We start from the raw sequence: 10,373 nt of genomic DNA, 5'->3' as shown, positions 1-10,373 counted from the left end.
GAAATTGGGACAGTCACAGAGAGCTCTGGAGTCCAAGTGTCTTATCTTTATTTTAACAGCCTGGCAGTCAGGCGGCAGCAGCAGTAACGTGTCCTGGCTGGCCAGCACAAGCCTGGGGCCACAGCTCCTGTCTGGTCTGCCCAGGGCAATGCCAACTGAAACCTCTGCTCCATGTCTGAAAGGACAGCAGCACCAGGGCAGCCTAGATGCTGGGTTCAGTTGAGCCGCCAACCCTGCTCCATGTCTTGCCAAACCAGCACCAAGAAAGGAGAAAGTGCTGCTTCCCGGGTATGCTTAAGGCCCAAGATAGGCTCTTCCACTGACCTCCTCACCACAGCTGCCCTCTGGGGGTTTTGTTCGCTTCCTAAGACACATGCTCTCCCAGCGCAGTGCTAGCAGAATAGTGGCCGGGGCCACAGGCTCTGGACATCGGAAAGGCTGGCATCAGGTACCAGGTGCCGACACAGAGCAGGGCTGTCCGAACGGGCGGAGAGCTGGGCGCACAGAGTAGCAAGGCGGCAGGGAGTGCCACAGGGCTCAGAGGGCGGGTGGCCCTTATGGTAGAGAAACCAGAAGGTCTGAAATAGCCGTGTATCGCCCCGCATGCGGTATACCAGGTCGTGCCAGGCAGCAGGTAGCGCGTTGGGCAGCCCGTAAGTTTCTCGAGCCCTGTAGAGGAGATGCCAGTGCGGAGTAGCTCCTGGCTCGTTCGCCTGTGTCAGGTTCAGGATGTAGGTCTCATGGTCCAGGACCACGTGAGAGCTCCCGGGGTAGTTGCCATCTATTTGGTAGACCCGGTAACCTGCAAGGAGGGTGTGCAGGCTGGAGAGGGGAGGAGCGAAGGCACCTCCCAGGAGGGTGGGGCCTCATACCCCGCCCCTTGCCGCCTGGCCTCTAACCCCGCCCTCTTCCTCTATACCACCAACTTCCTTTATTCCACCAACTGGCACTGCCTCCTCACTCACCAGGATTAAGGCTGATGTAGGTAGTGGCACTGGGTGCCAGGAAAGCTACAGAAAGCGGCCGGCTCAGAGTCTCCTCGTCATAAAAGACTTCAAACTCGTCCACGTGGGTGTGGCCAAAGAACTGACCAGCCAAGGTGTTCTCATACCTGGCCAGAAGACATATCATATTCAGAAGATTCTAGGGAGGGAGAAGTTAGTATGCTTTCTTCTATACGCTATTCAAGTAAGTAGCCTCCCCACTTCCATGGGATAGCAAGGATGGTGAGAGGCTCAAGGGAATTTCCACCTTCAGGGTCTTCACCCTGCCATGCCACCTCCTTCCTACCTGGCTACAATTCGGTAATAATTCCAGCTCCAGCTCTTCAGGCAGTGCCCTGGGGGAATATGGCCAATTATATGCACCTGTGGGGAGAGGTGAGGATGGTTATCAGGGCAAGGAGGGGTCCAGGCAGCCTGGGCCAGCATATTTGGCCAGAGAGAGGAAGAGTGAACGAAAAGACTTCTAAGGGAAATGGTGAGCTGAATTTCCAGAAAACGCTATTTTGGGGAGCATGAGAAAATCAAGCTTCTCTGCTCACAGATGCTCCAGCTACAGACAGGAAGTCTACTGGGAAGAGCCTGCCGCTCCCCCGCCCTCGGTGCCCACACTGCCATGCTCCCACCACTCTCCCTCACCTTGTCTCCTCGATCCTCAGCAGCCTGAAGCTCCCTGACCAGCCACTGGAGCTGTCCAGCAGGATCTGTCGAGTTGATCAAGAGCCAGAAGTTTTCACGGGAACAAAAATTCATATTGAGAGAGATGAGGCGGAGGCTAGGGTGTGGGGAAAGGGCATAGAATCCCCCAATTCTGAAACAAAGTGAATACAAGGGGTCAACACTCACTCGTTATCTTCGTCCTTCATGCCCAGTCCTACGCTAGGCATTTGAGTGGAGGGCAGAAGCATACAGAACATCATCCCTGCCCTCAAGGAGCTCACACTCTAGCCGAAGACCGAACAGCACAGATGGGGGGGGGGGGGGTCAGAGGGCTAAGGGCTCTAGGAATTCAGGGCAGAGAGGAAAGTGAGCTAGAATGGAAAGCAAAGGCCACTCAGAAGGAAGATGACATGGGCTTATGTAAACTGGGAAAGGTGGGATGTTAAACAGGAGGGGAAGGCATTCTACAAAGGGCCAACATGAGCAAAGATACAGACTACCATGAGAGGGTATGCTGCCAGCCTGTAAAAGGGGGTGGCTGGAGCGAAGGGCAGAAATGGAAGGTGGGTCAAGTTAAGGAGTGCCAGTGGGGAGAGCTGAGGATTCCTGCTAGAGCCATCATAGATAATGCCCAGGTTCTCTGCTCCCTTTACTTTCATCCACCTTTTTTTCCCTTCCTGGGTTTCCATGGACCTCAAGTACCTGAGGGTATGAAGGGCTTCAGCAGGCAGCCAGGAATCCCATGCCTTGGCCATCGCCTCATAGAGCCAACGGGAAGAGTGGTTGCCCTCTATGAAGGGGGGAGGAAAGCCATTGACAGGTGTGCTTTCGTGATTGCCCACAGCAGGGTACACAGGCACTGGACCCAAGTACTTCTTCACAAGGGCTGTGATGGTGGTCAGGGCCTGCAGCTGGTCCTGGCGAGACTGGTGCCAAACATTGTGGGCAGGGATGTCTCCTGTCCAGTACACCATATCAAAAGGGCCAGCGGGTCCCAGCCCACGCAACAGGCTCTCCAGGGTCCGCAGGGGCAGGTCGCACTTGCTGTACTCGCCCCAGTATCCAGCACCGAGGCGGGAGGGGGGTGGTAGGCCAGAACCCTGGCGGCAACACAGTGGGTCCTCACAGTCAGGATCTGTGCCCTCCAGGTAGTCCCGATCCCAGTGCAGGTCAGTGAGGAAGAGGACACGGCTGACCGGGGCACCTGGGGCTGGGGGGTTGGGTGGCTGGGGAGATGGCTTTGGCACAGCTGGCAAAGAGATGTTCCAAGGTGAGAAAATGTCCCAGTGTCCACAGGTGGAGCCCAGGAGCAGGCCACAGGCCTCAGATGGGCTCAGTACTGAGTGTCTCCACACCTCTACCATGTCGTCCTGAAAGAGCTCCACAGCTGACTGGCACACAGTAGGCGGTGCTATCTTCAGCAGCTTGCACAGCTTGATGGCCAGGGAGCCAACCCGGGCCACATTGGGCTCCTTCTGTTGTGGGAAGACCCAGTGGTAAGAGGTCAGAGACCGAGCACAGGGACTAGGCCATCCCTTGGTTACCAACCTTTGGGCTTCCATATTCAAACTGGGGCTGGGCTGGACTCAGTTTCACCGTAGTGAAGAGACCTCATTGCACCCCTGTCTCCCACAGATATTGACCTGTGGCTCAGGCAGCACCAGGCCAGTACTTTCTCTTCAGTTCTGTGGCCAGTGGCATTTTCAAGTCTTTGCTTGCCCAGCTGGCTTTCTCAGACACTGTCTGTAATGTGCCATGAAATTTGGGCTGGGCACAATGACAGACTGTCCAGGGTTGGGGACATACACAGAGGCAGGGCTTTGTTTGCCTGGGGAGCTCCACAAAACTCACCTACCAACTAGCACTTATCATAACCCTATCAGGGTCAAGGCAGCCCCATCAAGTACCACACCCCTCGATAATTCTTATTTCAAGTTTCTTTTGAGTAGCTAGTGCTCAGGAATGGTGCTCAGGGCTGCAGATGCCAAGTGTAAGGCAGAGGTGACTCAGGCACATCGGGGTGGGAATCTCAGCCTTCCCCTTGCCAGTTGTTTGCCCTTGGACTTCATCTCTCTGGGACCGACTATTTTTTGTAAAACAAAGATAACTATAATGAAACCAGCTGGCAGGCTTGATTTAACCTGTATAAAATGGCTAGTGCAGTGCTCAGCATATAATTTGCAGTCTTTCCTTACTTCACAATGTCAGAATGGAGATAGTGGTGGCGTGTAGCCACGGGTGTCCCTCAAGAAGAGCAAATCCAGCCTCTCCATCAGGGATGGTCTTCAGGACCCCAGCCCCCACCCTGGAACTCCCCTTTGGCTTGCTTCACTGCAGCCCCTTTAGCGCTCACCTGCAGTCCAAAATCGATGGCGGTGAACAGGCCTTTGCAGGCTGGACAGGTGAGGTTCCACGATCCAAAGGTGTTCCGGAGCTGGGGCACTATGCGACTGAACCTGGCATGCTGGCCTTGGTCGGGAAGAGGGTGGGCCCTGGCCGGGGTCCAGAGAGCCAGGGAGTCGGGCAGGGTCAGCGCCAGTGCCATCAACAGGAGCCCCAGGCTGGGGGTCCCCCAGGTCCTGTTTGATCCCTGCTCCCGGCCGGACCTGGGGTGGTCTCGGCCAGGAGCAGTTACTCCGTGATGGGGCATGCCAGGGTTCTAGACTAGGCTGGTCCGCCTGTGCCGGCCCCGCGGGTCTAAGCCCTGGCTGGCCTCAAGGCCCGCGGCCGCGCTAGAGATGCCAGGATTAGTCCCGCGGCAGTCGGCTGACAGCTCGGCAACCAGCCGCAAAGCAGCTCCACCCCTTCCTCTTCCTCTGTCCCCAGCAGCTGTTCGCGGTGGAGGCGGGGAGCCTTGACAACGCGCCGCGGAGGCGGAGTGAGCGGGGCGCGCCCCGGACCCGCCCCCGACCCCGCCCTGGATTCCGACCCCGGTCCTGCGGCGGCTGCGACAGACTGCCCGCCGCCAGGCGGCTGGAAGCAGCTTGCCGTCATGATCGCGGGAGGCCGCTGCAGCCACTATGCTCGTAGACACCATGCTCCTAGGCGCCTCCTCTCAAACCTGCGTTCAAATTCCTGAAATAGCCAATTGCCAGGCCCACCTGCCTTTTAACTCGGGAAGGGAGCCTGGGGGCGAGCAGGACTGGGCAGGGATTCTCACAGTGAGTGTGCTGCGCTTGCTGAGAGGGCGCCTCCCCTCGATTTTTCACGTTCTGCCACTGCACCAGCCAGTACTGTCACCCTGACTGAGAATCTTTGAGTCATATTTGATTCAGGCTTCTCCTAATGGAAAGAACCCAGAGCTCATGTGGTGACACCATACTTTAACTTTATGGCTGAGGAAACGGGCTTAGAGATGGTGAAGTGACTAAGTAGGGGTAAAGCCTGAAGGACAGGAATATGGACTGGAACTTGGGTCCTTCCACCTGCTGTATCTATGATAATAAAATCTCTGTACATGTTTCCGGCACTGATCCAGACACTTGATAATTACTGATCTTCAATTCTAACAACCCTAAGAAGCAAGTGTAATACTATTATTATTACCTCTACTTTACAGACAGGGAAACTGAAGCATGGGAAAGGTTAAGTGGTGGAAAAGCAATGAAACCCTAAACCATTTAACTCCTAGAGTGCTGCTTCAAAATCCACAGAGCTACCAAGTCCTGTTGGTTCTTTACTTTGAGAATTGATCCCGAGTGACTTTTCCTCATTTCCATGTGCAGCACCTCAGATAGGGTAATCGTGGTACAGTAAGAAATATATTTGGTCTTTGTCTCCAGTTCCTGGAACAGACCTCCTAAAACTCTGAATTTTTTGAGTGATTTTCCCATTAAAATCACACCTGAATTTATGCTAAGGAGTTGACTTAAGTTGGGGCCCTTAGATAGACTCTGGATGTGGCTGGTCATTAGAAAGAAAAAGTGATTTGAAGGTGAGAAATTTCAGTCTTACTTCCTAACCTCCATGGAGGTGGGTGGGGCTAGAGATTGAGCTCTTTAAAAATGTTTCGAGAGCTTCCTGTTGGTGAACAGTGTGCTGGTACACCTGGAGACAGCATGGGAATTCCATGGCACTCCTTTTCTAGGCCTTGTTCTATTCCATTTGGTTATTCTTGAGCTGTACCCTTAATAATAAACTGGTAAATATAAGTAAGATGTTTTCTTCTGTGAGCCATTCCAGGACATTATCAAACCTGAGGAGAAGGTCATGGAACCCCTCCTTCCTCCCCCTGCCCAATTTATAGCTGGTTGGTCAGAAGCACGGTTGGTAAACTGGGACTTGCGACTGGCATTAGAAATGAGGGACAGTCTTGTGGGACTCAGCCCTTTACAATTTGTGGGATCTTATACTAACTCCAGGTAGATAGTGTCAGAATTTAATTGTTCTACAACCAGTTGGTTTCAGAAAATTGGAGAATTGCTTGATTTCAGAGGAAGCAACCCAGAATTGGCATCAGAAGTAGAATTTGCCGGATTGGTCCTGGCTTGTGAAGTATGTGGTTTGGGAAGAAAAAGGATGAAAGGGTAGAGGATGAGAAACCTTTGATTCCTGGGTGACCACATGGTCATCCAAGGTATGGAACAGCAGCCATGCTGCAACTAGTTACTAAATGGGAAGAAAAAGGATGAAAGGGTAGAGGATGAGAAACCTTTGATTCCTGGGCGACCACATGGTCATCCATGGTATGGAACAGCAGCCGTGCTGCAACTAGTTACTAAAGATTGATGAATAATGTGAAGGAAAAAAATGGAGTCACTATGGTGAAGCTGCTAGATTACTAAATCAGGTAGGTTGAGGCATGAGGAAATGATTCTTTTCTTGTTTTAGCCTGGGAACTCAAACTTTTGAACTTTCCTGCCCAGTGTCAATGCCTGGAGATAACTCAAAACCTCCAGATAACTCTCTGGTTACCCCCTGAGGGACTAAGGAAAGAATGTTCACATATCCAAATCTCCTGACATCCATTATCCAGACCACTGGTCATCTGGAAGATGACAATTTCAGACCAGTTCAGAGGCTAAGAATACAGGACTGAGTCTTCTCAAGAATGTACTTTTTACTGTGAGAATGCTTAGTTTTCCTTTCTTTTTCTGATCACTTTGGGTATTACCTACTTGTGTTTCCAGATGCTTAAGGAAATGGAAGCTAATAAGAAAAAAGCAAAATATGTAATCTCTTGGTTATTGCTTTCTGTAATAACTAAAATGAAAGTAAGAGAGAGCGCTGGGTCAGACTTCGATGCTAGACCAAGCTCAGATTTTGGTCAGTCTTAGCTTTGGCCACTAGTCTCAAAACCACTGTCAAAGGGAAAAATTATGTGAGGACAATGGAGTGTACCTCTAAGACTCTGGTCACCAGGATGGTGGTATGCATGGAGAGAAGACAAAATCAAGAAACTACTGAACCCAAGGGGTGTAATGTGAAGGAGTTATTTTATTTTGAAGCTTACATCACCAACTTCTTGAAGAATCTTTACTAAAATGGACTGAGAGGGTGACAATTTAGAGGCAATATATTTGCTTTTAAATGCTACAGAATGGAAAAACATGTTTGGGTTTACACAGGATGCACAGCTCACTATGGAACAACCATGCTGTCAGATTTGTTTACCCTGGACTATACAGTAACCCCTATAAATGCCAAGTAGAATACCACAGATGAAGCAGCTTATCTGTTTTGTATGGAAGTCACATGAGGCTGACTTAATGATGACCTGGATCTTCATCCACTGACTATGCCCGTTACCCAGGCCATGGTAAATGCTATGGTTCAGCAGCCCCCTTTTGCATGGGCACCACTTTGGCACGGTTCCCTCATGTAACTTTACTGCTGCAAACTCAAGCAGCAGTCACCTATGGTAACCTATTAAATTGCAAATTAAATCCGTAAGTCGAGCCAGCGGCTGGTGGGAAATGTCTCCCTCTTGTGGAATTTTTTAGGGAGTACCAGAGGGCTAGGAATCTAACAATATAACGGTGCAGGCCCTGAAGAAATGGTATCTCCTGATAGGCAATTCCAACACAGTGTGTACAAAACTGTGAATGGCAGTGGCAGAGGCAAGGAAGATGGGCTTTAGGTTTAGGGTCCCGGGTTAGAATCCTGACTCTCTGCCACTTACAAGTAATATGACCCTGAACAAAACACATCACTTTCTGAGCTTCAATTTCTTCTTGTGTAACGTGGAGATAATAATAGTACAAGTTGTTGTGAGGATTCAGTGAGAAAAAGAGTACTTAGAGCAATATACAGTGCAGAGGAAATCTTAGTATCTGATATCCCCTCTTTAAGCTGCATCTTTGATCTGAATTGACTATCATTGATTTATCATTGATTTAATGAGGTCCAGATCCCTCTCTCTCTGGCTTTGCATGCCCCATTCAGAGGAGAGGGCCTCAGGCTGCAATGAGGTGAAGGCCAAAGGAAAGAATATGAGAAACTCTGAAAAATCCCTCCACTCAGTGAAGATGTAGGGAGCACTTATTTAACAGGCAGAAACGTAGTTTCTTTTATTGCCAGGCAATTGTACATTCATTCACTCAACACACATACAACCATCACTGAATTCAGGCTCCCTAGAAATGTCCTGCAGTCACCTACTGTTATTCGTGCAGCCTTCAGAGGACCTCACTCTTCCTACCCTAAATGTCTCATCAAAGGATTCACTCAATGAAACCAATTATTTTCTGAAGGGAGAAGGAGAAATTCTGCATCCAGAAAAATGTGTAATTAAGGAATTACTCTATTTTGTTATACTAGTGACTAAGCAATTCTAATCAGTCTGATAAGAGCTTCCAATATTACCTGAAACCGACAGCCTTAGTGCAGGTTCCAAGGAAGTGATTTGTCTACCTGAGGCCTGAGGAGTGCCTTGCGTGGTCCTCTGACAGAGAAGGGCTGGGCAGGTTCAGTAACTGAGAGAGAAGACAGTCGGACTGGAACCCTGAGAGGGAGCAAGGAGCTGAACGGTGCTGACAGCTGGCGAGACCGGCACGGCCAGATTAAGAGGATTACATTCAAGAGTTTAGACTTAATTCTCAAAGAAATGGATGGACATATTGTTAATTTTATTCATTCATTTTCCCAGCCAGCTGACCAGCCATTCCCATGACAAACACTTTTAGGAGTCTACTCTGCACACAGTCTTGTGCCAGAGACCATGAAACACAGAGCCGACTAAGACACCAGCCCCTCCCTCAGACCCTCCCTCTTGGACCTGTGAGAAGAAACAGACATGAAAGCATAGACCTACAATGAAGGGCTTTTGAGGACATGCTTACTTGGTACTGTAGGGGTCAAAGCAAGAAGTGATTGATTCCTGCTGATTGGGGGGGAGTAAAGATTGGTGGAGAGGAAAAAACGTTTTCCAGAGGGGCCAGCCTTGAAAAATGAGTTAGTATTTACCTGGAGGACAAGATTAGGAAGAGGTTTCTCTTTATTTCTCAATACTTGGAATGCACTAACCTTTCAGAACTTATTCAACATGCTTCCAGCTTTCTCAAGGCCTCTACACATGTTGCTTCTCCTTCCTAAAGATTTTTCCTTTCCTTTCACTTAATTAACTTCATTCTTCAGCTCAATTGTGATTTATTTGGGGATGCTTTTATTTTGATATCTTTAATACTACTTTTCTATTCTCTGCCTCTCTCCTTCCTGCCTCTTCCTCTTCCTTCTATCATGCATTTACAGTTCCATTTACAGTTATAATTTTACATCTATTTATGTGCATATTTGGTTCATGTCTGCCTTTTCTTGTTGACTGTAAGCTTCACTATGGCAGGGACCATGTCTGGTTTTGCTCTCCATAATATCCCCAGTATTCACCACAATGCCTGGTGATATCTTGGTAAGAATGATTGCTTGGATAAATTAGAAATGAGAGCATAAGCAAAGGACCAATGGCAGAAAACACTATGCGACCAGGGGAAAGACTCAAAAGTTTAGATAAAAGGCACTTTTGAGAGGAGATGGAGGATTGGTAGGTAAGCAGGAATCAGATCTTTGAGGGATATCACTTCTGGCACTTCAAAGATGTGTTAACCTAGATGCATGAGAACCATGGACAGGGCTGGCTGAAAATCTTTCACTAAAGAAGTTACAAGCCTGGGGCTTGACGACCTACTATAACCTGCCCAGCTAGGAATTTATGATTTATTATGGTCCCCCTTTTTCATTCGAATTTCAGATCTATGTAGTGGGAGGAGGAGGAGAGGGAGGACAGAAGATTGGAAGATTTCAAAGTCCCCATGATCTCTGTCAGGTAGGAATTGAGGTCACGCAGGCCTTGGTCTGTGCTGCCTCCTCCCCAATTTGCCTAACTTCTTGTCCTTCAAGTTTCAGCTTAGCCACTTCAAACCACAGAGGGGACCACTCCCACAACACACCCATCAGGAGAAAATTAACTCAATGTCTTCCCCACTAGATCAAGAGTGATGGGGGCAAGGACCTTCAGTTTCACCATTTAATCCTCCTTCCTTGGCATGATACCTGGGGCACAGTAAAGGCTCACTGTGTATTTGCTCATAGAGGGGCTGAGGTAAGGCTCTGGAGGAGAACCATTGACAGTATAGAAGTGAGGGTAACTGGAGAGAATCTAAGGAGAAACAACCAACATTACTGATAAGTAAGACTGGGAATCCAGTTGTTAGAAACAGAAAAACAAACAAACAAACAACAAAACTCTGGAACCTGAGAAAAAGGCGAAATCATACA

At 49.3% G+C, this 10,373-nt stretch overlaps 1 protein-coding gene across 1 annotated transcript; it reads right to left on the bottom strand.

The window, feature by feature from the left end:
- Positions 1-24: 24 nt before the first annotated feature.
- Positions 25-4,471, bottom strand: SMPD1 (sphingomyelin phosphodiesterase 1). Its single transcript, XM_016133514.2, has 6 exons — positions 4,015-4,471; positions 2,364-3,136; positions 1,641-1,812; positions 1,291-1,367; positions 966-1,111; positions 25-802 (listed from the first exon to the last, which is right to left on the bottom strand). The coding sequence occupies exons 1-6, from the start codon at positions 4,309-4,311 to the stop codon at positions 393-395; spliced, it is 1,875 nt and encodes a 624-aa protein (XP_015989000.2). The 5' UTR covers positions 4,312-4,471; the 3' UTR covers positions 25-392.
- Positions 4,472-10,373: the final 5,902 nt, after the last annotated feature.

Source organism: Rousettus aegyptiacus, unplaced genomic scaffold (assembly GCF_014176215.1).
Source record: "Rousettus aegyptiacus isolate mRouAeg1 unplaced genomic scaffold, mRouAeg1.p scaffold_m13_p_5, whole genome shotgun sequence".
In the NCBI taxonomy this organism is placed as follows: Eukaryota; Metazoa; Chordata; class Mammalia; order Chiroptera; family Pteropodidae; genus Rousettus; species Rousettus aegyptiacus.
This window is presented reverse-complemented; position numbering and strand designations above follow the sequence as displayed.